Source organism: Onychostruthus taczanowskii, unplaced genomic scaffold (genome assembly GCF_017590055.1).
Source record: "Onychostruthus taczanowskii isolate IOZ18803 unplaced genomic scaffold, ASM1759005v1 scaffold16, whole genome shotgun sequence".
Lineage (NCBI taxonomy): Eukaryota > Metazoa > Chordata > Aves > Passeriformes > Passeridae > Onychostruthus > Onychostruthus taczanowskii.
In genome coordinates, this window is record NW_024498795.1 from 7,293,456 (window position 1) to 7,320,481 (window position 27,026).

At 40.3% G+C, this 27,026-nt stretch overlaps 1 protein-coding gene across 1 annotated transcript in view; it reads right to left on the reverse strand.

Moving 5' to 3' along the window:
* ARHGAP28 (Rho GTPase activating protein 28) overlaps positions 1–24,487 on the reverse strand; it is a 78,246-nt gene extending 53,759 nt beyond the window's left edge. The window contains exon 1 of the mRNA XM_041399423.1: positions 24,224–24,487. Coding sequence (XP_041255357.1) covers positions 24,224–24,354 — 131 coding nt within the window. The 5' untranslated portion in view covers positions 24,355–24,487. The remainder of the gene's footprint in view (positions 1–24,223) is intronic.
* Between the last annotated feature and the right edge of the window lie 2,539 nt (positions 24,488–27,026).

The following is a 27,026-nucleotide window of genomic DNA, read 5'->3' on the forward strand; positions in this document are numbered from 1 at the left end:
CCTACTTAATATGTTTTACCTCCAAAAATACAGTATCTTTTTAAGCTAATTTTTAAACAAACGTTTAAGTTCAAAGTCTTGCCATAAAAGTGTGTAAATATGCCTAAATATAACTTTTTGGCCTCACTCTTTCAGGACCAGCATAGTGGTGAGCCCTAATGAAATCTGTTCCATGAAAAATAAAAAGTGGTGAACACATACACAGAGGTGTCCCTCTGAGGATCTGCTTGCCCTGGCCTTTTTATTAATATTTGAGTTTTCTGTCTTATGGTTTGTAGAAAAGTCATTCTGAACCGATTCCATATATGGGACATAATGATGGAATATTTCAGCAGATATACTGAATACCATACATATGATAAATACTGACACATGGTTTCATGTTATTATTTTTCTAAATTTAAATGCTATAGCAGTCATAAACAATTAGCTGTCTAAATAACTGATTTTTTTCAGGGCTTTGGCCAAACAAGTAATTGAACAAAGTCTTCATTTAAAGTTATTCTGAAACAAAGCCATTTTCTTTTCCTGTAGAACTTCAGGAGAACAATAAACAGTTTGATCTCAGAGATTTGTTTTACTTTTCTGTTGAAAGTTAAATCCACATAAATTAGAAAGAAAGCAGTTATTTTAGCAGATGTTGCAATGAAATGTTTCAGCTTTTTTCTGATTTTTGCCAATTCTTTTCCTTGGCTCAAAACATGCTCTTGTAGATTATTCTGATCAACTCAAACTTTTCTTTTTCCTTTAAAAAGAAATGTTCCTTTTATTTTGGTTCCACTTCTGAATACAGTCTCCTGTTTTAACAGGTCACGGCTGCTGGGGAATAGCTTTAAGGACTTGTCTAACTGATGTCATATGGCAGGCATGAAAATAAAACTACAAGGAAGGAACTGAAATAATCATCATTGGATTAATTATTCCACAGAAATTCAACTGGCATGATTATAACTGTGTGGTGGTTTCTTCTGAAACATGACTGCTCTTTCCAGAGTCTCTATGTACTGATCTATTCCAGCTGTAGTGAGTAAAAACCAGAGGCTCTTCTCCAAGCTAGATTTTACATTAACGCTGGGATACATTAAGCGCACATGCTTCAAATCTGGCTTGTTTTTTTGCGGTATAAAAATGGCAATATGCTAAAATTTAATAAGTGATGTATTTGAAAGTAACTATATAGATAGAAAGAAAACAGTATTTCATGGCCAACCAGTCCAACTTGCCATCAACTCCTCAGATGCCATGGAAGGTTAAACCTTCTCTTAGGAGATCTCTGAAGATCTGCTTCTTCTGTCTGGGCCTTGGCACAGGATCTGTGAAATGTCTTACCTACACTCATGATTGATTAAGATTTAATTGTAGTCTTACCTCTGCCTAGGAGACCATTAATTTACAGAATAGGGATTTTTCAAAAGGGAATACTTAACCTCAAGACCATTTAGACAATAAAAGCAGTCAGACAAGAGGAGAGGGCTTACAGAGCATGATAAAAGGATGGGAAAATGTACAGCCTTTGTTGACAAAAGTCGTGGAACAGAAAAATCCTTGGAGTGCCAGTAGGAAGGGTTTAGTTTGGTGACGCCCCTGTGCCTCCTTGCAGGAGGCCTGTGGGCCGCCGAGCTGGGTTTCAAAAACGCGCTGAGGCGGCTTTCTTTATCTGCAGGAGTGCTCGTGCAGGCTGTGAAGGTCACCTTGACAAATGAACTTGCCTGACGGAAAAAACCTCCTCCACTAGTAAATTAGCAGGAAGGGACTGAGCTTGTTTTGCAGGGCCCATTGCGATAGCCATAAGCCAGGGCCATATATACACTGGAAACAGTGTCTGGAGCTGTGTGAGGGGGGAGCTGGGCTTTGTGCTGAATTCACAAACACAGTTTTTCTCAGGTGCTCTTTGATCCTTGGACAAACACTTTTTCGCCCCTTAGTTTTCAGTCAAATTGTCAAAGGTGACTTCTGAAAATATTCTCTATTAGGTCCTCCAAGAAAAGCCTGTATTGCTTCTTGCATTAAACAGCACCATAGACAAGCTTTTCTTTATCCTAATTCCAAAGATTTACAGAACAGTTCCCTAAGGAAGCCACTCAATGTCCCTTAGAGCCATATTTCTTTAAAAGCTAAACCAGGAAGGCCAAAAATAAAAAGATTGCAGTCTGGAAGAAGACTTACTGACTGAGGAGGATGTGAATAACAAACACTCCAAGTCACATGGCAAGAAGAAGAGGAAAATAATTGCTCGTTTTGCTGACGTTGCTGATGCATTGTTATAAACTATACCATTGATGACATTGCTGAGGCCATTTCACCTGGAAAGAAGGACCTGAGATGGTTGTCTGTAATACTACCATTTTCTATATTCTCCAGAACCAATTTCTCACAACAATAGACAATAGAATCATAGAACCATAGAATGTTACAATACTTTGTGTTGGAAGAGACTTTTAAGATCATTTAGTTCCAACCCCCAACCATGTTCCAACCCTTCATCATGAGTCTAACCATGCTTACACCCTGAAACAAGTTGTTGCCTCAAAGAGGCTTTTCTAGCTATAGTTTGGATTACTCCTCAAAAGAAGTGAAATTCTGACCCTCAAAAGAAATCTTCTCTCCTGTTCCTTCCCCATTTTGCTTTTTCTCATCCCAAACCATCTTTCAAGCTTGTTTTTCTTTTACTTCTGCTTGATGTTGCTCCATGCCTTTGACGCACAGGGAAATGTTAGGGGTAGAGTTCCTGCTGTCTAAAATGATTGCCTGCCTCTCTACTCCAAAACAAGAATATTCATAACATATGATGTGGGCTGAGTGTTCAAAGATTATTATAAAGAGTATAGAAAACCCAGGATGCATGACATCAAGGGCTAAAGGATTACTGCAGTTTGAGCAAAAACAGAGGAACATTGTTTAAACCCAAACAAAGCCAAGCAATGGGTAAAAGCCACGGCTTACTGATTGCCAAATGTAAGACATTTATTCTCCTTCCTCCCTTAGATGTTAACCAAGTACTTCTGAACTAACTACAGCTAAACCACTGTAATGTATCGAGATATTTTTATATTAACAGATGTTCTTCAAAAGTATCTCCTCTTTGGAATGTAACTTCAAAAGTAACTGCACATTCATATTTGACCAGTAACTTTTATTTTAAGAACTGGAGTGAGTTTCTGATGACCAATTTGTTTCTCCTTAAAGGTGCAGATTTAATTTGGACAAAATACCTTACTGGTTTCACTTATTAGGTGATGTTAATTTAATCAGTACTATTACTTGAGCGGGACTGTAAATCATGAAATGTGTTCCAGGAAAAGGATTTTAAAAAATCCTTAACTAAATAGGCATCACATCTGAAAATTTTGTTGGATACAAACAGACAAGGGAAAAAAGAAGCTTTTACTTTCTATACACAATTAGGACTTTGAATATGCTCAATCCATCACAAATTGCCCATTCCCAAGGCCCATTCCTTTAAACAGAAACATACATAAGTCCAAGACATATCTAATTACAATGCATAAATATTTGGTTAGTCTAAGATTTTGCTAATTATTTGACATGAAAGCAGAACTGGGCCTGGCAGTTAGGCAGAATTTGGGATGCCTGTCTTGTACAATGCAGGGTAACAGAAGATTGGACAAAAAAACTTCTATTGACAAGTTTAAAAAAAAAAAAGAATCTATGTTGCCCATTCTATCACAGACATTTCAACATAAAAAACCAAAAATACATGACATGTGAAAATATTAGCATGAGATTAAAAAAAAAGTAGATACAGTGCTACCTACCATTGCCATAGGGCATGAACTGCTGCTGACACCACAGATCTATTTTCCTGGCTTCAATCCAGAGAACTAGAGCTCACTATGATCAGCACTTGGCACACCCAGAGCAGCCAAACTCATGTCAGTGCCACCTAAGGAACCAAGACCATCACTAGCACTGCTGAAAGTGGTGTTTTTCCTTTAATTGTGCAGATCTTAATGGCTGAAGGTACTGGAGACTTAGGCTGGCAAAGGCATTGGGAAATGGGCCCGTTCCTTGTCAGTGTAAATGCCTTCAAAAGCCTGAATGGGGCTCCTGCATGCTTTCAAGATCAAGGCTTTCCTCAGCATTGAGAAATCCCTGGCTTCAACAGCACTGTCCTGCAAACAAGATATACCCGGACCTATGGTTTTCATGAACAGAGATGGATGAGCACTCCAGGGCCAGCCTGAACCTGCCCTTCACAGCTTTTGTTTCCCAGTCCCTCTCACACTTGCACAAACCCAGGTGGGGAGCCTGGGGAGGACACCAGCCACATGACAATGCCACAGGTTTCATGGAGTCCTGCAAGATGGTTATCTGACAGTTATTTCCTCTTGCAACATTCTGTTGCAGCAAAGCTCTTCAGCTCCCTGATGTGCATTTAACAGCTGGTACTGATCCCAGCACCAATGGTTTCACTGGCAGTGCTTTTTTGGCATTGGCAAGACAGAAGAAAATTGTTGATTAAAACTAATTGAAAGCTCTGGATCAGAGAGACAGAAGATTCAAGATATTTGATAAAAGATGATGTTTCAAACAGGCTTTTGTGGCAACACTGCCAAGACTACAGTAACAGTCTCCTTTGCCAGCTGATGCAATTGCAGGCAGTGCTCTTCAGACATTCCAATGGACAAGTGTTTCATGAGGCCTCGTAAGAGCTGAGAAACCAATTTATGTCTTATAGGACACAAGTTGGTAACTCGGTAGTGGTTTATAGCTGATGGGGAAAAGCATGGGGAAAAGGTGTAAAGGGGAGGTAGTGAAATCTGACAATGTCAACCACACAGGATACGTACACGCACTAACTGATGAAGATGCCCCTTACTCTCTGCCCCATCAACATCTGGTTGGTGGTTTGGGTGCAAAAGACCTACCACGAATTACCATGAAAATCCATTTCTTTACATTCTTGACATTTGTCCAGAATACTGGACAGAGTCTGCAGTGCTCTGTCCAGTATTCTGGACAAATTCCAGCATACACCCAGCTCTGTTTACAGTGATCATGAAATTTCAGTGTGCTGTTTGTGCCACCTGTGTTTATGCCACCTGTGTCTGTTTCTGTGTGCTGTGAAAATTTTGTGTATTATTATTATTGTTGTTGTTATTATTATTATTATTCACTGGAGGTGTGAGTCAGACACAAAAGCCTCTTGCTTGCTGTCCTTTGTACCAGCTTCCCAGAAAATTACTGTTTACCATCAGCAGCCTGCAGCCCACCTGTGCCCGTGCAGAGTGCTGTGCTCCCTAGCCAAGTTCTGACTGCAGTTCAGGCAGAAAACATCATTTTATAACCCTAAGATGGCTACATTTCAGTGATGGAATTGCTTCTTTCTCACTAATACACTCAGAAAGTTAGGGGTATGTAATGAAAGCATAGCAATAAAAACAAAAAGCCAGAGATTTCCCCATACTCAATTACATGGCAATTTTAAACCTGCTGCCTTGGGCCCTATAAGGCATAACGCTCTGGTTCAGTGAAGAATGAATTCTAGTCTCAGAGGGTATGGACACATGTGGGCTCAATCCAATCAATGATCCAGGACTATACTTTTGTCTTTTTCAAGCTCTAAATTAATCTTGTTGCTGAGGAAAAGAGGTACATATTTCTTTTATTTTTGTTTCTCTTTCTGGCTGGCTGGCTGTTTAGACAATGCATCAGCTATTTGAAGAGAGATGGATGTTTGCAATGCTGGTAAAACTTTGTTGCAGTGGAAGTGGAGCAGGGGGCAGGTGAGCAGACGTGGTGTTCCTAGAGAGCGGGTTTTTCCACATAGCTAAAATGCTGCGTGTCTGCACTTCAGCAGCACAGCTGATGCACTACAAGTGACAAACACACCCTCCACAAATACACACACACATGCATGGATGCATGTAGAACACAGGCAAGACCACACCACAGTGAATGTATACACCTCAAGGATTTTTAAAGCGTTAAGCTGATAGAGGAATTACACAGCCTGACCCCAAAACTAAAACCTTGAGCTGATTTGCCATGACAGCAAAACGTGTCTCTGCTTGCTTCATCATTCCTTTCTCACCATGGTCTTCAGACTAGTTACAAATCTGGCTATAAGATTTGAAAATTTACTTAGTAATTGTAATTTACAGCAGCTCTTCACAAAGATTCACTATTATTGGAAAGAGATGAAAGTCAAGTTCACGGAGGTTGCACATCATGTTGACAGCCACATTTGGAGTTATCGACTTGAAATATTTAGCGTAGTGTGTGCTGTCAGACACACCAACAAATTCTGGTTTAGTAGGGATTTCTCTGATTTGATTTAACAGCTTATTGCCCCTTTGGAGTAGATGCCGAGTATGCCTGAGAATTTATTACACACTCTCCTTTCTGCTCTGTAGCTTAAGTTTTTCACAGGCTGAGCAAAAGGAGTTTTGAATAACTCTAGGTAGAACCTCAATCAAGTGAAAATATTGTCCCCTGGAGTTTCCTCAAAGGCCAGCTGTCTATTCTGGAGTTTCCACTGTGGTCATTCAGTGGTCTAATCCTCCTTGGAACTGACTATTCAGAATAAAAAATATGGGTGTTGGGGTAGAGTGGAGAAGGAAAAATCTCACTTAGAAGTGCCAGGACTCAGATCTGGAAAGAGTTTTTTTACAAACCAGAAAAATTAAGCAAGGTCTGATTTCTTTGAGGTGCTCAGCACACTGGCCATGATCCAGCAAAGCACTTAAACATTAAGTGTGCCCTGGAGAGTGCCGTAGGGAACAGCCTGAGCACTAAGTACCCAGCAGGATCAAGCTCCAAATAGGGACCAGACATAAACCAGATGGCATTATGTCAGCTCTGCCATATTAATAAGTTATTTACTTTGCATTTTAATCTCTCTCTCCCTTTTTCTCCTTTTTTCTTTGCCTTTTCTATAAAACAATTCATGTGTACTAGCAGAGGAGGGCAATGCACTGAAATTGCCCCTTATCACCTTCTCGCAAGTACGGAGTTAAAGCAAGAGCTGGGAAAGCGGCTGCTTGTTTTTAACTTAAAACTAAATCAGCAGTACTTGGAAAAGGACCATCAGGAGTTTGGAGCTGCTGAAGGAAGGAAAATGCTGACTGTCCTCTAGTAGGCTCTCCAAACATGTGTTTAGTGTGCCACGTGAGAGAATCAGTGCCTGCATCAGAGGTTATTTTAATGCTTTGGGGTTTTCTGGGGATGGGGGCAGGTAGGATGGCTGAGCAGGAACAGTGGAGGGCAGCTCTCTGCCTGTTTATAATCTGGGTTCAAACTGAACTGAAGCGAGAATGCTGCCAGGCAGTGTTCAGCACTCATGCATCCACTGAGGTCACCTGCCAGGAGGCAGCAGGAAAAAAATCAAATTCTAGTTGCTGCTTTGTTTTCTTAAACAAGCTCATGGCTTTCCCCTTTTTCCTTTCCAGCATGGTTACAACTATCTCCAGAACTTCCTCAGGCTTGTGATTTGTGCAGAGGCCAGTTTTTACATGGATGTTTTTGAAACTGAGCACTGCCCAACTGGAAGCTGTCCTAGCTGGAGCCACTTTGCAGCAGGGAGGACGTGGGCTCCAGCCGAGGTGGGACACGTGCCTCTTTCCCTGCAGTGCTGGCACTGCTGACTCTCAAGACAGAGCAGTCTGGGCTCGAGTCTGAGCCTCAGAGCTTGGATTAGGGCATGCCAGCTGGCTGCCAGGCAGGTTAGGGGTATTTCTGCACAGGCTGCAAGTCATCACTTTGTTGGAGCTTTGCATGTGTGTGGGTTGTGCAGTTAAGACTGAAGAGGAAATTTCTGTGATCATTTTAGCATTCAGGCAACTGGAAAAGGAGCTGATGGAGGCGCCAGACCTTTGCTTTCATGACTGCATTAATCTTCTCTTGGCCGTGGAGAGAAATTTTAGATGAACTTAACATGTGTTCTCAGAGCTTTCATTCTCAAAGTTATTTATGCTGCGGATCCTGAACTGATGAATGATAATGCCAGTGAATTGGCCAATATAAATTAAACTTCACTGCATAAAAATTTTAGTGACAATTCCTGCTGCTGTGTTGTTATGTAAGAAGCTGATAGTTGACTACCATGACCTGGAACTTTTGAGAAACATAGATTTTCCTATCACAAAAGTTGGTGGTGGAGACTGGAGGAAGCAGTAATGCCCCTTTATTTTACATCTACGTATCATCCAAGAAAAATCTTTTCTTAGGTGTAGTTATGGAGTTCTTGTGGTCCAGGGAAAGGAGTTTCAGATTAATATAATTATAAGAGTTAAGACATAATGTTATTGCTACTGCTGGAAAAGTTCCTAATTAGCAAATGAGCTATATTAACTTCCATGTGAAAGTTCTGTCCATGGCAAATGTGACATAATTCAAAGTAATTCTGTCATGAAAGAAGTAAAAGCCTAGTTAAGTTACTTTTTATTAGCTACGCACTAAGAGCAAGTCCCTAAATGGTTATAAAAGCTCACAGTGTAAGTGGCAGTTTTGTCATCACAACTTGGTTGTGATTCTGAGCCCCAACAGACTGGGAAATAATGAAAGTAGCTTGGGGATAGCTGACTACCAGACAGAAACTAGGAGTTTGATGGGAATTTTACAATAACTTTTGATCAAGCAAGGAACAAACCAAAACTAAGCCATTTTGCTTTTGTGAACTGCCTAGTCCTCTAGAGCTGTACTCCAGAAGACGATCCCATAGATGCAGTTGTCACAACTGCAGGAGGTGCACCAGTCTATGGGTGGGTTTTTCTTTGGTTCTCCTACACTTTCTGTCCATAGATTTGCCGTAAATATGCAGTTCCGAAAACTGACAGGGAGAGTTTTCTGACTTCATTGTAACATTTTGAGGCAATGATATGAACTGAGGAAATGGTCAGAAGGACCTCATAGCACGCCCTGGCACAGCCCACAGTCAAGCTTAGAAGTCATCTGAATTTGTCCTTCATGAGCAACTGGACGATGCAATTAATTGCCCCAGGTGTCCAGCTGTGAAAAAAGTACAACCCAACAATTTTGTATAGAACATTTCTATATGAAACAGAATATGACTAACAATGTGCAAATCAAGTTCAGCAAACCTTGCAAGAAACGCAGGGCAAGTGCTAGTCAGAGTAAGTTTACGATAAAGTTTGTGTCCAGTGAAAATTAGACAACCACAGCAACTCAGAGGAGCCATAGAGCTGCTCTCATTATTTATCTTGTCAATGGGATTAAACCAGCCCATCCATCAAAAAATGTTCAAAGTACTTAGAAATACAGTAAATCATAAAATTTTCTATGGTACAGACAATACATGTGTCTAAGTCAAGGTTTTCCACTCAAGATATTATCTGATTGCCTTTTTCATGCAAAACAAATGAATTTCATTTTTGTTAGGCAAACATTGGATAGTAGCATGAGGTCAATCACAGCTAACCAAGAAGCTGCACTCTTATCGGAATTTCCAGGGAAGCAGGACTTTCCTATTTACATATTGTATAGGATAGCAGTCAAAACTCAAATACAGTGTAGTAAATCATTTGACTGTTGGCATTTCAAGGGTTGCATCAAAGAAATGTACACAATCAGTCAAAAAACTTCTGCTGTCACATCTGCTATGAATATGTATTTTCGAATGCTTTCTTTGTGAAAATGCCCAGTAACATGTGTTTCAGTTACTTGTTTAGACTTCTGAGCAACAATTTCTACAATCCCTATTCAATATTCAAGTCACAAACATTCTTTTCCACATAATCCAATCACATAACTTTTCAACAGCTTTAATTTCAACAAGTGCATGATTAAATCAGTAATTTAAGTAAAGCACCACATCAAAACAAACCCCTGAACTCAAGAGAAAGCCTCAGCTAAAGAATTTTGATGATCTTTCATCTACTTTCATCATGGTTTTAGTCTATCCTTCACTTTACTACTTAGTTATGGAAAAGTGCATCTACTCAGAAAGATCTCTTCCAATGCTGTCAAATATTACCCATTTTCAAAGAAAGACTAGCCAAGATTTTGTCAACAACAAGGCAAATGCAAAAAAATCCCTCAACCACCGAGCAAGAGGCACTTGTGGGATAGCCATTCAAGTAGATCTTAGTTTTTACTTTTGCACTTATTATTAAGCAATTGCTACTTTACCCTTAATTTCTGAGTTCTCTTCTAAGTTCCTTTATACTCTATTAATGATTGGAAGTTTTCTTGCCTAAGGTTCATATGTGTGCTTTATTATTTTCTTTTATCTTTATGCAATGATACATTCTGGATATACAGATAGGATGACATAAATCTCCAGCAATCTTCTCATTTTAGGCACCTAAAAATTATATATCTATATATTTCTATTCATTTTAATTGATGTCTATAATCAGAATCAATTAAATGATTCATTTTTAGAAGATACAACATCACCTGCAAAAACCAAAATACCTTCCCTATTCTTAAAATCCACAGGACTCATTCCAAAACCACAAGACTAACTCAGCAAAAGTCAAAAGTAATACCAAAAGCACACAGAATATCACAGGTAGAGGAAAAAAATCCCACAATTAATACTTACAGAATTTCTTAAAATCTAGCTATGTCTTTCAAGCTGCTGGCCAAAGGATAGCTGTGCATGAGGCAGAGACACAAACAGTACATCCTTTGTTACCTGTTCAGAAGACTATTCGAAGTCCACCAAAAAGTAAACTTCTCTTACAAAATGACAAAATAAGAAGGAAAAACACATACATGATTTTGCATCAGCTCTTTTGCTTTCTGCACAGCAATTCCCATGAAGATTGCAACGTAGAAATTTTTTTTCTGTTATTATTGCTCACTTTGAGTTTTTATAGCTGCTTGGAGAACTGCATCACTGTATTTGATTTCAGCTAATCAAGCATACAAATGAACAGGAATGCAGACACAGAGCACTGTAAAAAACACAGAAGGAACTTTTTTCAAACAAAATCCCTTTATTAGGCAGTGGTTCCAGTGATGCAATCAGAATAGGAAGGAAAGTCTGTGTTGCTTCATTGTTTTGTTTGGATTTTGGGGTCCAGTGCTAACTTGTGATAATATTTCCATTTGTAAGTATATTTCTCTGAGTGCAATCCAAAAAAGTGACTGTGATGAATCTAAAAGGAAAAATATCCCATTGAACTTGCTAAGTTTTTCCATCATGAGTGACCATGACAGAATTGTCCCACTCAATTATCTTTCCTGTGTAGCTCAGTAGTTTTGGCTAAACTCAGTAGTTTCATTGTTTTTCATCGAAGTCTAATAAATGCACAAAGTGGATGCAATAGAAATGCAATTACAGAGAAATTCAATAAGTGATTCATCCCTGTGTGGAATTTAGGAGTTTCTAAATAAGAGAATGGAGTGAATAGGATAAATGACAAAAAAAAAAAAAAAAAAAAAAAAAAAAACCCCAACATGCATGTATTGAAGATACAGAGTCAGTCTCAGAATGCTGACACAATCCCTCTAGATCTTCAGAGGCAAGCCCAAAGCCTGCTGTCACCAGGAGGAGTTCTAGGTCTGACTTTCAGTGTGGTGAGATGTCAATTACATTTGTAATCCAAAGATTCAACCCTGTCTAGCCTCCACAGTTCAACAGTTAAAACAAACATGTACTCTTCTCCAGGATGACTTATCTGATCAGCCCACCACAGCACCTAACTCTAAACAGGATTTTGCAGGAGTCATGAACAGAGCACTGTGTTGTCTCTCTGGCTTTAGATATCAAGGTTTAAGTGCAAGAAAGGGCAGAAATGTCAGATCAAGCAAAGAGGAATTTTCCTTATGTCTCCCAAACATAAAATGCACAACAGCAGTCTTGCAAAATGAGCAAACTCTTTCCATCAAATATGAAATTGATATCGAAGATTAAGAGGTTTCCTTCCCTTCTGTAACAATATGTCACTCCTCTCACTGTATGTAAGGATGTGTTATTCATTGTTAATCCCCGAGATCTACTCATGGCTTTAAAGTGATCTTCAGGAGATGGTAAGTTTGGTCTGCTATAACCACATCATAGGGCATTACTCATTTTATAGGTACGTAGAAATGATAGAAAACTGGTATTAAGTTTTTAACTAAATACAGATAATAGAAAAGTACAGAAAAATAAACACTGTGCTTATTATCTTCAGCTACACCAGCTGCTTAAGTATACTGATGTCAGTGAGTGTTTTAAGACCCTGTGAAGATGGCCGAAGCCATAAATATGTGTTTTCTCTAAAGATACCAGAAAAACTCTCCCCACTGTCTAAGATTTACCTGTTATTTTCTGGTATATGGTGCAAACTGATGTACTTAATTTCAAAGATTAATCCCATAAGTTTAAATTTATTCAAAGTCTTCAAAAATTGCCTATCACATGTTATCATTTTGTCCAGTGAATTAAAGGTATATGGCTATTTGTGGGCTTTAGGGTTGCCCTGCAGGTGTGTATCATGTCAAAATTTCGGTCATTCTTATTGTTGCAAAGCCTGAGGTTCCTTTGGTCTGTATGAAATATAAAATCCATCCCAGTGATGGAAACTTGTCACCAATAGTCTCAAAGGAGGTAACCTAATCTAGCCATCCACTCCACCGATATAATTAGGAATGCACTTTGTCAGCCTTTGAGGGTTTAACTACAGCTGGCTGGGTTCAAGGCAGTCTCAGAAACCAATCTGTTCTTAGTAACACCATCTCCTTCACAAAATTACAGACATACTTTCAGCAGATATACCCAGCTGACTGCTGAATGATGTTTTTCCACCCACTTTTGCAGGGGTCAATGTCTTTTTCAGCACAACTGAAGCACTGGATCAACGCCATGAAATGATTCAGAAACCAAAGGCTGAACTGACAGCTCAAGAATAAAGGTTATAAACCTTATTTACAGCGTTTGAATGTGGCTCAGTGCAGTTTCTGAACACCATCATATTTCTGATCCAGCTGATGAAGTTTAATTAGAAAGGAGATTCTAATGGATATTCAGATGCTGACTGGCCTCAGTATTGTTTAAGAAATAAAAGGTTTTCAAGCTCTATTCTTCCAGAAAATCAGAACTCTACTCTTCAGATGGATTACCGAAGCTAAAGGGGAAAAAAATCTAGCCTAATAAAAATGTAAAATCTTCTTTAAATTTATTAATCAGAACTAGCACTGGATCCCTGCAGTACCCTTGATTGTTCTGCTGGAGTCTACAGGGATTCAGATGATGAATACTTTCATATTGTTGTCAATAAGCTTTTCTAAGTGAGTATCACAAGCAGCACTCCTGTTTCATATGCTTTTCCTTTGTAGGAATCTGATTTGCACAAAAGAACAAGTAATTCTGCTATGGTTCAAGTAAGTTGGATAAAGCTTCCCTTCCAGGCTGCAAAGTATTTGAGAAAAATGCAGTGTAACTTTATACCTGTTTATGTACCTCAACCTGAAAATACCCAACCTAACCTATTAATCAGCAGAGTGGCCTGTTCAGAAAAACACTTTTTTTTTTTTTTTTCCCCCTTATCAGTCCTGAAGCATTAGTTTAAACACTTTGAATTCCAGCCTTCAAGTTTCCTGCAGCTGTGTCAGTGGGATGGACACGGGCTTCCCAGGGCCAAAAGCCAGCAGCTGAGGTAGTGCATCACCATGGCTGTTTTTTGGCTTGGCCAGAAACTCTGTGCTAACGTGGCCCTACAGCTCCTGGACACAGGCACAGGGAGCCCAGATTTGCTTGCAGCCACCCCATGAAAGTATGTTCTGAATTCCTGTGTGCAGTCATTACGTGGCAATCTTGATACCCACTAAAGCCACGGATTTATTATCTTGCTGTTAAACCATATGATGTCAGACTGAATCTCTTTGGTTTTGTATTTTCTTTTCATTGCTTTATTTGGTTCTTTTTTGCCTGTAATGGAGATTTTCAGCAGAATATAGACATCACAGCTGGGTCTGAGTACTAATAGTACACAAATTCCAGTGTCCTGTGTCTGAGAGCAAAAAAAATACTGTGAAATAAAAAAGCAGTACACGTCCTTCTTATTTCAGAAATTGTTTCATGTAAGGAGGAGAAAGTTACTTCTGAAAATTACAACTCAACTGTATCTTTTAGAATTTTTGAGAGCACTAAGTGTTAATTATAGACATCCTTCTTATCGACATGAATATCATATGCCATGTTTGAATCTGGAAAGAGAAAATGAGCCTCCAAGGACATCCTATGACAGTAAACTCCATGTACAAATGTGTGATTACTTAAAAGTAGTGATTTATTGTTGCATGACATGTAAGGCAATTAACTGCAGATTTGCTTGTGTTCAGCGTAGACTGGAGCAAGCTGTTTTGGCTTGCATGATCTTACTGCATTGCTGAGTGTGGCACAGTTAACTTCAGGCCAGGGTTAGCTAAATCTTGTAGAACAAATGTAGTAGTTAAAAAAAGGCATAAGAGATGGAGTCCATTAAGGATGAAATGCATTTTGACCACACAAAATAGCTGTAGAATCAACGTTTCTCCCAAAAATATGTGGTGTACTTCCTAAATACAGGACATGGAGACCCTGTATAATGAAGACAGCTCTTCAAAAATTGACATAGGTTCTCTTGTTTGTTTATTTTTAATTGCTACGCTTTCTCAGAGGCAACAGATGGTTTGAACAAATATGCTTGAAGAAAATTCCAGTTAATATTTGACTTGTAGGACAAGAAATTCTAATGTTTGCCATATACTCTGTGGATTGTCAATGACATATGGGTAACCATAAACTTCATGCTCCATCCATGAGCTTGCACACATTCTACACACACAGGTAAATGAGAATAAATGAATACTTCCAGAAAATTCAAATTACCAGTAATGTTAAATTCACATGGGTTAATTGCTTTTGCTAATAGAAAGAAAGAAGGAGGGAAGAAAGCAAGCAAACAAGGCAGCATCAAAGAACTGCAGCAGATCACAAGGTCTTATTATGAAATGCATCCTCTGAGTGAAGATGCAAGAAAGACCTCATATGAGGGAGGCAGTATTGTTTCAGCAGGTGACAAAAGATTCCCACATACGTAAAAGACCTCTTTCCTTTGCTTGGAAGGTTGTCCTGGCTTCCTTCTCCCCACCTTTTATACTTTGTAATACTTTGTAATAGTTTTGATTTTGTATCCCCTTATTCTCCCCAGATGATGTACCCCTTTTTGTACCCCCTTCCTCTACCTGTGTAACCATTCTCCTGTGTTGAGGTCATCCCCCAAATCCCCGCCCTGGCTCTCTGTCAGTCACTCAGCATCCCATCCCTTCTATCTAGATCTTTCGATCAAAGCCATCGAGTGATTAGCCCAAAGCCAGGGGTCAGCCCTCCAAGGATGATGTTATACGCTATCCCAAATGTCCATCCCCTAAGGCTGCATCCCTGGAGGGTGTTTATTGGTCAGCAAATGTATCTACCCTCGGTTTCCTCCCCCCCTTTAAATGTAACCTTGAGATTCCTTTGTCTCACTCTGAGCACGGCGCACCCCTGAGGAGTGGGGCTCTCTGGGGAGCTCCGAATAAACCTTGGACTGGCCCCCTGTTCAGAGTCGGCCTTTTACCCTCCACCGATGTCTCCAGTGTCTCTTCTGCTGCAAAGGTGACTGGCCTAGCTGCCCTCAGTACCCTCGGGGCACCAGAGAGTGTCCCCCTGCTGTCGGTCACTTCGGGGCTGCCCCCCCCGCTGTTTGCCGACCCGGGGCTGGCCGGGGTTCACTGGGAGGCACCCAGAGAGACGGAGACACCCACCCTCTCTCCAAAAGTGAGCACTTGCAATTTAAAATCCTGCCACAGCTTGAGTACCAAGGCTTCCCTTCCCTTCATCAGGATAAACTCTCTGCTTCCATTCACCTCCTTGCATATTCATGACATGGGCACCATCTGGCCCAAAATGGCCAAGGACAGTCGAGCCTGAAAAACATTTTCACAGAATGCCCTAGGCCCTTGTGCTCTGTGTTTCACCTGTATTTACAGCAAAGATTTTATAAGCATCTCTGATACATCAGACAAATATTTAGAACTCAAGTTTTCAAAATATTTGAGTAATGGAGGGAAGTACGGCAAAAAGACGACACTGTTATGTTTTAATTATCTAAAACTTCATACAGATTCCCTATTCTGCAAGAATACTGTTAAAGAAGTCAGCCTGACTTGAGACAGGAGATAGAATAATTAAATCATGTCCTGTAAGTAAAATAATTGACAAAAATATATGAGTTCTAATGACTTATTCCATTTTTATTAAATTCAGAGTAAAACCTCTATTACTACACCTAAGTGTCTTTTAATTCAATCCATATGTACAAACAAGACTCATATCCCACTTGCTGTTCCAGTGCCTGATTTATTATTGATGTTTTATTAAATTAGAATTAAAAAAAGGACTAATTCATATTGGCTTGAATGCTACAACTATCCAGTTCTTACTCTTATACCAAGGTTAACCTTAAAAAGGATCTGTCATTCTCACTTCTAAATTCCCTCTTGACCACTAGGTATAATAATCACTGGGCCAGAAAACAAGACTGGATGACATTTTTTTCTGAGTTTTCATTAGACAGAGAAAGAGAAAGAAAAACTGATGCTGAGGAGGCTCTCCACTGCCATACCTATATTTTGCATTGATTAACTCAGAGTCTGGCTATCTGCGGACTCTGCGGGGATATAGTTAGGAAAGAATCTACTATTCCATGAATCAAATTCAGGCCTTTATACATTTATTATGCCTTTCCCAAGTCTGACCATTTGAAAGCTAGGGGCTTTTTTATTAACTCTAGTAAAATATGAAGACTTACAGCTCTAGAACTTCTTCCATCTCTGGTAGCAAATTGTGAGAGTGACCTGATGGCTGATGTCCTGAGGTTTCACGCACAGGTGTTTAAAACACAGTTCCCTGGCTTGCCTCTTGCTTTACTTGTCTTTCATCTGGTAAATGATGTCAACAAAACTGGACTTCTACATCTGATACTTGCTCTCCATATATACTCATTCTCCCTCTCTGTTGCTATAGGACACAAGATAACACGACACAGACACGCTGTTGCTCTCAAGGCAGGAAAAAGGGAAGTTTATTTTCTTATTCTAGCATTTATAGATTTTTAAAGGTGACAGAGGATTGGAGGATGAAAGTGTAATTTCTCCAGAGACACGTTCTCCCTCTCTGTCGCTATAGGACACGAGATAACACGGCACAGACACGCTGTTGCTCCCAAGGCAGGAAAAAGGGAAGTTTATTTTCTTATTCTAGCATTTATAGATTTTTAAAGGTGACAGAGGATTGGAGGATGAAAGTGTCATTTCTCCAGAGACACTGGACAAACCAACAGTCCATCAATTTTCTCCTCCTCCATAAAAGAATGCAAAACAATAAGCTGTTTACAAAAAGTGTGTGAGAAAGTTTGATACAAGAATACAAACCTCAGAAAGCTTAGAAAATCTTAAAAAAACAAAGCAACACCTCTCTGGTAGGGCTCTTCTACCTTCCACAAAAAGACTTATGGTCATTATCTTGCTCATTATCTGCTCAGAGGACCTTCTGCACCAAGAGATTTTTAAAAAGGCCCGCCTTCTGCCTAAGCATCCAACATAAGTCCATCCTAAACTGGATGATTTTACCCATCTGAAAATCCCACAGACCTACAGTAGCTGAGTATTACACAGCATTCTAAATAAGACAACTGTATTTAAACGAACAAGCTGATAAAAGGCTCCCTGTTCCAGTGTTTATTCCACTTTCAGAGACTCTGACAATGTCTGGGAAGTTGAGATATGGCAGAGGAAAAAATGAATTACAGAAATGAGGGATCCCTCACAGATCATCAATCTTTTCCTTGCATTAATTACAAGGGATGCCAACTCAAGAACTTCTGCTGATCTCTGCTGAAATAGTCCTTCAGGGTGATAGAGCACTTTTTCAAACAACCTGTCTTTTAAACCATTTCATGTTTTGATTTAAAAAATCACTACTTAAATGCCATTCCAAACCCCATGTGTTTGGTGGGACTTGAGGCCCAGCTGTAAATTTCCCCACCACAAAACAATATTTATGAGTGATTTCTTTTCTGACTCAAGGTCCTTTTATTTACACACAAGGATGTGAATCAGGTAATACACCTAGGAATGTGGTCCTTCTTGTGTCCTCCTTTGCTCCCCTCTTCTTCCTACCCCTTTGTATTGTTTTTTTGTCTCCCTGTTCTGAGTCACTAGCACTCAGACAGGACTTGGAAAACCAGGGTGGTATGAGTTGATTTTCACTGAGAGAGAAAGTAGGAGGTAGGAAAAGAGGGGCCAAAATGCTAGGTAGGATGCTTTGCTTCAGTCACCACTTTGGGATGGGACTCCGGGTTCTATTCCCTGGATACCTCTCCTGTGCTCTTTGAATGCACCCACCATGGTGGTACCTGAAGGTTGCACAGAGCATGGTCCTGCCCCTCTGGCAGATGTGCTGCCAGCTGGGCTGGCTCTGCTGTGCTGCCTGGCCAGCTGGAGCTAAGCATCGCAGTGGGCCAAATGGCTACTCTAGTGTGGTTAGCTGAAATCCAGGATGTTAGCTTGACTGTTTGCTGTGGATACCCCACACTATTTCAGGATGTGATTCTATATTTGTACAGCACTAACCAGATGCTTTGCAGATCCTGCTCTAGCTAAGTACTTTTACTAGTACTACACAGTCGTGTCTTGCAGTTGCCATCTCTCCACATTTTCCACTCATTTACACTGAATTATTAGGATCTCCTGTGCAAAAGTGACACTAAGATTGTGGATTCCTGTCAGTTTGTTATGCCAGTGATGTCAGGCTGCCAGATGCAATCTGAACATGTCTGTGTAGGGCATGCAGGGCTCTCAGGTCCTACTCTTTTTTTTTGCAGGCAGCTCCAACACTCATGTAATCAGAGATAAGTGACTTAGTTAAAAATGAATGGGGCAGCTGGCTAAATGCTCAACCCAACAAAATGATCAAAGGGACAGTGCCAGATGTTTTTCATTAGCTCTACATATGGAGGTACCAGGGAGAGCAGCAGGAGCACCAAACTAAAAAGAAACCAGAGAAGCCAACTCTAGTTTCAACCATAACACGAGGAGTTGGCTATAAATACTACATTCCTCAGTGTAGCTCCCAGAGGACAAGGATATTTCTAAAACCTACAGGAAAAGCGTGTCTACTATTGTCTGACTTATTTATATGTATCCTCCTGGTAAATATTTTATTAAGAATTATCATTCTCAGCATCTATAAAAATATACTGTAAAATAATATTTTAGAAAGCGTCTATAAGTTGTAACATAGGTTATTTTTTCCATAAAAATTATTTTCTGTGCAGCTGGTGCCAATGCTGCTTTTTCCTAGGCTACTGACTTGTGGGATTTTCTTTACCACATTTAGTCATTTTAAAATTTTAAATTCATAGCTTTGGAGTCCAAGTTATTTGGACTTGAGCAAAAGGCTCAAGTCATGTCAAGATTTACTGTGGAAAAGGAGCCAGATTTTTATTTTTGTCTTCTCAGTAAGTTTATGATAAGGTGAGATAAACATCCAAAATAGTTAAGGTTGTTTATCCTGCATCACCAGGAAGACATTCTTGACATCACTTGTATACAACTGAGCTGGCGAGCTGCTCAATCAGCACTGACAGAAATTCAACCCAGATCACCTGGCCCCGGGGCTTACAGGCCTTACTTCAGTGTGATAAAATCTGCTTCTGTTAGGATAAAAACTGAGCTGTTCACATAGCTCCTCCTGTCACAAGACAAATTTTGGTGCATAAAGACTCCTCCTGCGATTGTATTCCTTCCAGGGAATTATTTCATGACACTTTACCTCACCTTGACATATATCTGTAGTATTTTGAGGCTTGCAAAGAGGAATCAATCCAACAAAACAATCTGTCATGCTTGTCCAGTTTAACGACTTGACTAGCAGCTCCAACTCTGCAAGCCTTACACTTGGAGAGCAGGGATCCAGGAAGCTGCCAGCAGGTAACTCAGTCCACACAGTATTTTTCAACCAATATATAAAATATTCCTGTTCTTCTTTGACTCTGGTTTAGTGAAGTCTGCCTGAAAGTCAATCCCTGACAGAAGGAGGAGGTATATATGCTGAATGCAAAGAGATTGGGAAGGCATTTCTCTGAAACAACTCAAATTACCAGACTTGCAGTTGACTAGGGAAGATGGTAAGAAGGGCTCTTGGCTGGGTTGATCTATAGTGCTGACATCTCCTTTGTCCTTTACCTATGCAGCAAGCTCCTAGGTCTGGTAGTATATACGCTGCTCTTTTCATCATTATTGATTGAAAAGGTTACTCCACGTATAAAAAGCTTAATGTGCACTTTCAGTGCTCTTTACACCATTCTGCAGGAACAAACCCTATGAACATGCTTTTTCTTTCTCCTAATTCTTATTTCATGCACACATAAGTGACAGCCACTCATTACAGTGAAAATGTTGTGATTTGCAGTGCAGGATGAGTTCTTTGCTAGTAGATGTGCTGGTAGCAGAGGAACACACTAATTATCATACTGAAGTCAAGGAAAGCTAGAGCATGACTCACTTAGGAATGCTTTGTCTTCCCCTAATTGCATAATTACCTTAGAGAGCTCACTGGCCATTTGGCATAGAGGTCATGCCTGTTTCCTCTGAGCACAGGAATAACTCCTCCTAGTTACTCCTAACAGGATAAAAAGGGGATGTGAGAAAGACATATGGCCATGGCCCCACTTTTCCTCTGTATAACCCGCAGTATTTGTGCACAACTGAAGTCCTTCATTCTCTGAAATGAGGAAGCCAAAGCTGACCATTATGTAACATAAATCAGCACTTTCACCTTTGCACCGAGACAGGATCTGTATTGACAGGGACAGTGTGATATTCTGGCTTCTTTGGTGCTGGTACTTGGGACATCTATTTTCTAATAAACAGGATTAAAGAAGACTGATGGGGTTGTCACAAGAACAGGAATCATTCCCTCCATACTTGTATGCCATAGAGCTAGCCTGACTGCCAAGCAAACAAAACAGAGATCTCCCCAACACCTCATTCTCACAAGCAATAAGTAAAAAAAAAATAAAAATATACGAGTACTATATTCCTATAAATGCCTACAAAATGCACAAAAAAGCAGATGGCAAGCTAAGGAAAGAGACCTTAATACCCCATGAGAAAACAGAAAATGAACTTGTTAGTTATATTTGCATTAAAGGAAGGTTTCTCTGAGGAATTCTCCTGGAACTCTAGGATACTCAACAGTGCAGTTTTCAGGGCTCACCCCAGCCCATGTATAGAACTGGTTAAATAAATCTGTAAGATGCAACAAACAGAGAAAGACAGAATTGAACTATATGAATAATTGAAGTCAAGATATTTAAGTCTTTAGTCCCTCTAATGAACTCTTGTTCTGGAGGATGGGTGGAATCTGTGGACCCTTTTTCAACCACTTTATTGATGTTATCCAGTGCTACATTTGGAAGCTAGAATTCTCCTTTGCAAACTGGTGATGGCATCACTATGCAGTCAAACTTTCATCCTACTCTCCTCTTCATTACTTCTATGAATTTTCCACCCTTCACTGCCCACAGATCCATTCAAAGCAATGTAAGCAAATTTTCTCCTGTTCTCCTTACAGCCCACCAGATACTATCTCCTAACTTATGATGGGGTATATACCCACTGGGCTTAGAAATGGAAATACTTGCAGCTGCTACACTTCATGCCCACCCTGTTACTGGCAGCATGTTTTAGAAAAGCACACAGGATGCCAGCCTGGCTGGTCCTGTAAGAGTTGGGCATGAATATAAATCCAAGTGGCCTGATGCATCTGTTAGTGCAATCTTTTGTATACATGGGCTTCTCAGCTGTGTGTCTGGATTGTCAAGTGTGTTTAAGATTACTCATTTGTTTAGGGGCTCATGATGGTTACTTAAATCTTTCCTTCTTTTTTTATCAGTGTCTTTTTAAATGGTGGGGAATGGTACAGTTAATTGCTGGCTGAGGCTGTATTAGATTCCACTTTTTGTGAGAAAACTCTGATCAGAAGGTTTCCAAAGTGAAAATTTTTGCAAGAGAAAACACATGGAAGACAACTCCAAGCCTGACTCCAGTGAGTGAAGCTATTCTAATATAAAGAGTGCATCACTCTAAAGCAAGCAAAGTGTTATGAGAAGAGGAAGGAAAATGAAGCATCTTGATTTCTAAGGTGAGAGAGAATTGGCCAGCAGTTTACAAAATTAAAGGCGAATATTCAAGACAGATTATATTCTCATGGATAAACATCTCAAACACAGACTGCTTTAGAGCTACAGGTAACTTAAGCAGCTGACTTCAGGCTCTGGATCCCAACCGTTTTTGTCATCAAACAAGAAAAGGGTGACACCTCTGTTCTTTTCATGCTTTTTTGAATCATTTTCCTGAAGAGTTAAGGAGTTAACATGCCATAGTGTGGGTAGCTGCCCTAGGGATCAAGGAACACCAGACAGAACCTATAATAAAAACTCTTGCATTAGGATGGTGGCAGAGGAAACTATACAGAAAATGCAGTCCAGGAAAGAGTTCTTAGAAGATGAAGTAGGGATTAAGCCAGAGCCTATTTTACCATTTGTTAAAACACTCAGTGCCTTTGCCTTCATGGGTTCTGCATTCCAGAGGACTTCATGCTGGGTTAATAAAATCACTCTCTTGAACAGGCTTTGGAAACTCAGACAGCCACTGACTGCCCACATGGCAGAATTTGGCTATTGCTATTAGACAGCTCTGGGAAGCTGAGGACAACAAGGGGGAGACAACACCAAAATCTTATGGATATGTTGACATAGAGAGAGACACATGGCTTTGCCTCATGGCAGGAGCTTCCAAAATACGTTCCTCATCAAAATGTCAGGATCCGCTTTAGTTTTTTTCTTTCAGGAACTGTAAATTGGCACTTCTGCTTTTTGTAGGTGATATGCATGTGATTTATGTGTGATTGAAACCCTCAGACACTCTGAGCTTAAGTTTCAAGTGCATTTCAAAACAATTAGCACACCTACAAGAAAAACAGCAAAACACCACATTTCTGCTGCTCACAAACTTAAAGGGAGATTGAGTTTAATGCTCTTCTTAAGGGAAGAGCACAGGGAAATAAACTATGTTTCCCTGTAACTCAATGCCAAACCACTGCTCTCTGTTTTGAGCAGCAAATGCCATTCTTACTGCGTCTAAAAGCCCAGACTGCAGTTTCTTTTCTCAACATGTAATTGTGTATTTTGGTACTGCTCTCAAACAGCAGTTTACCAGAACAAAGGAGTTATCTTTATGGGACAGCCAGGGAAACACACAAAGAACAGGAAGATGCAGCTAATATAAATAATGACATTGAAAACAAAGTAGCTATTGGGCTATAAATAAACAATATGAAGTAAATATCATTATTTTTATTAAGAGAAGACACAGACTTAATTCATGGGGATAATGTCATTTGCTGTTTCCTTAGGCTTTAGTTCTTATTTTTTCAGTCAAGCCATAATGCAAGATTTGCTACTTTCTTCAACTTTTTACTGTATGAACTTTTATATCACTTCTTTTGGAGAAAGTTGTAAAACTCAGGTATGTATGTTTAGGAGAAAGATCAGACTTTCTAAAATAGTAAAACTGCTCAAACCGCTTGTTTTTGAACTGTGCAAATACATGCATTCTTACGAGGCAGGAAGGTAAACATACACACGACTGCATTAATTCAGACAATACTTAGTTTCCTGCAACACAAAGGAATTTTCGTATTTAGACTAAGTCTTTAGCGATGCAGTCCCCCATTGTGTGTAGGGTGGGTGTGCAAAGCAAAGCAGCAACCTCAGTTTCACAGAGAGAAGCACCAGGGTTGCTTCTGACCCGCCGAGTGAACGGAGAAGGAATTAAATAATCCTCTAAACCAAAGCCAGAATCAACTTTCTGAGCGCCAAGCTCAGCCGGTCCCACCACCTCACTTTTTGGCAACACGGTCCTAAACTATCTGAGCAGAAGCCCGATTCACGTGCCTTTTTTCCTAGGGATTGTCTCGTTGAGTATCCTGGGCAGGAAGCTGGTCTGATCTGTCCGCTTACAAGATTTAAAATAGCCACTCGTGTTTCCCCCCTCCCAACCCCAACCCGCACCCCTGGGCTGAATCACTTCCCCGGCGGAGACCAGAAACGAGCGAGACCGAAGTGCTCTCAAGTGTCCGAGCCCTCGGGCTGCCACAGAACACATCCGACCCTGGCAAAACACCGGGCCCGGGCCCCGCTCCCCGCCCCTCAGGCTTTACCTGCTTGTGGGCGAATGGCTGGGCGCGATATCCTGTACGAAGCTCTGCTCCATGCCCGGGATCCTGGCCGGGCTGTGGGGATGGTAGGCTGTCAGCACCACGCTGCCCGAGTCCTTCATCTCCATGGTCATCGGCACATGTCGGCCCCGCTGCTGGCGACAGAGGCGACCCGGCGGGAGGGCGAGTGACCCTGTCACAAGCGGCGGCCCATGGCCTGGCGGGGCGGCAGGCGCTGCCACCGCCGGCTGTCAGCAGAGCTGTGGCACCGCCACTCGGCTCCTCTCCCTGTCAGCGAAGCTGAATTAGCATAAATTCAAAAACACCGCCCACAAAGCAACTCACGGGCAAGTTACTACGTTCCGAGGAAACGAGAAACCTGAAATAATCCTGCAGTCTTGCACGGGACGCTTCCTGCCCGAACGAATAGTTCTCTCCTTTTTTTTTTTTTTTTTTTTTTGTTTCCTTTTTTTTAACAGCAAATTGGTACTACTCCTCCTGTTCCTGAACTAGTCTTGTCTAAGTGAAACGATCTGGCGGAGAGCGCTACTCAAACACAACAAACACATGGTTAGGTGGAGCAGGGAATCTTACAAAGGATGCAGAAACTGAGCGGGATCTGCTCCGTGGTTTCCTACACACCAGATCATTTGTATGGTAGGGAACTGCACTTGCTGTCTCCTGAAAACAGATTAAGCTTTCATCTTGCCTGATATGGCAGTGTGCATAATTAGAAAGGCACTGGAAAATGAGTGAATTATTTTTACTACAGTGTGTGTTTGTCTGGATCAATCCTGTAAATAAATACACATCAAGATGCTTTACATTTTTTCATGATTTAACTTGATCTCTCTATGTTAATTAAGTGCTTTTCACTCAAAAGGAAACAATCAAGAAGAACAATCAGGGTCTAATTATGGAATAATACTCAGAGAAAACTGTAGGACAAAGTAGAGAAAATTTACAAATCCCGTTATTTTCCTCTGCCACTTCTTCAGTGTTTTCTTTTTAATTTTTTTTTTTTAAAGAAAAGTTTCTGATAAATGCCAATTCCTGAAAACTACTGCCCTGCCTATGAAATCATGTGAAGGATGTCCCTAATTTTACTCATTGGGCCACAGGTCTCTGAGCACGTTTTGAGCACAGGTGTGAAAGACCAAGCTCCATGCAGCTTTGTCACAGCTGCCAGCGGCATCCTGAGCTCAGGTTCTCTCCAAAATGCTTGTTGGTCTCTTTTGCATCTCCTTTGAGGGAGGTTGCTCTCTACAGTGCTGTATTACACTGTCAGTCTCTCTGGTGAAGTAGCTCAGGTTTTGAATCATAAAATGGTCTTCTCACCTCTGCCTTCCCCCTGAGCTGGGTACCCTGCCTGGAGGGACACGGTGGTTTCGGTCAAACACGTTGCTGCGACTCATGTAGGCAGTGCCCAAGTTAATTTTAAATTAGCCAGCATACAGCACTGATAAAGGTACACTTGGCAGCACTTCTTGCCAGACTCACCCAGGAAGCATAAATATTTGAATGTACAGAGCCTCTAAGCCTGCTCCTGCTATGCTGTTAAGATATCCTGGATCAAATATTTTCAGGCCAGGTTGCCCAGGATAAAATCATGGCTGCTTGCTTGGCAACGTGGACGCCTTCTAGGAGCTTCCATGCAGCCATGTACAGATGATAGAAATGAAGGAGAAGGCTCTGAGCTATTTCTGGAAGCACCAGCGGGACCATAGGCTGTGGTGCCACCGCTGATGGCTGGGTGAATGCAATGACCAGTGTTCTATGGTTACTGGGATATTCAGTCCTATCCTGGTTTTCCATTTTACTTCCTGGACCAGAAGGGGAGAAATCACCTTCTCTGACAAAGGAGAGTAAATTGTTAGTAAGAATTTATATTTGGCACAAATGCAAATAGATATTTTGAATATTAATTAGCCAAAATGTATATATCTAACAGGATCTGAGAGCAAAAAAAGAGATAAATATATGTTATAAATCTGAGAGCAAAAAAAAAGATAAATATATGTTGTAAAATATTTGCTGGCACCCTTTAATGATGTTCTTCACAATTTACTTCAAGAAATTAAATACATGAAAAAGCACACATAGTGAAAGGAACCAAACACTATCAAAAAGGGAGAGGGTGTCCTTTAGGAGACCAGGGTGCTGACAAAATATTGGCTTAACTTCAGGAAAGCCTTTTTTCTCTTCTTTCTATCATAACACTAGTCTTTTTGCAGTACCATCAACCAAAAAATGGTGATGATGTGCTTTAAGCTATGTGTAGATAAAGCCCACAGTAGAAATGCAATATATTTTTAGTATTATTTTTATTTTCTCTTTCCATAATAAAACCCTTCAAACACCAAAATGACTTAGAAAGTATACAGATACCATCTCAATAGAAAAATACATATAAATAAAGGAGGCCCACACTTATTAAATGGGATTTTCTTTCTAAGGAAAATAAACATGGAAGATTTTATTTGGAGATTTATAAAGTGCTGATGCACAAACTGGAGGCATATATGGAAATGGCAGACTATTTGGCACAAGTACAAATAGTTATTTTGAAAACTGATCAGCCAAAAGACATGTATCAGACCAAGACCTAAAAATGTTTATATGCCTAATGGCTCTTGGGCTTAGACATCTGCATACTATTGAAACCCCAAAAATATTCTAAATCAACTAGACACACACACATCAGCCTTTAAACAGTTTTAACTAGGATGGTGAACAGCCATAAGAAAAGTGTACAAGACAACATGATCTGGACTCCAGCTCTATCTGAGCAATTCTGTTCCCAATG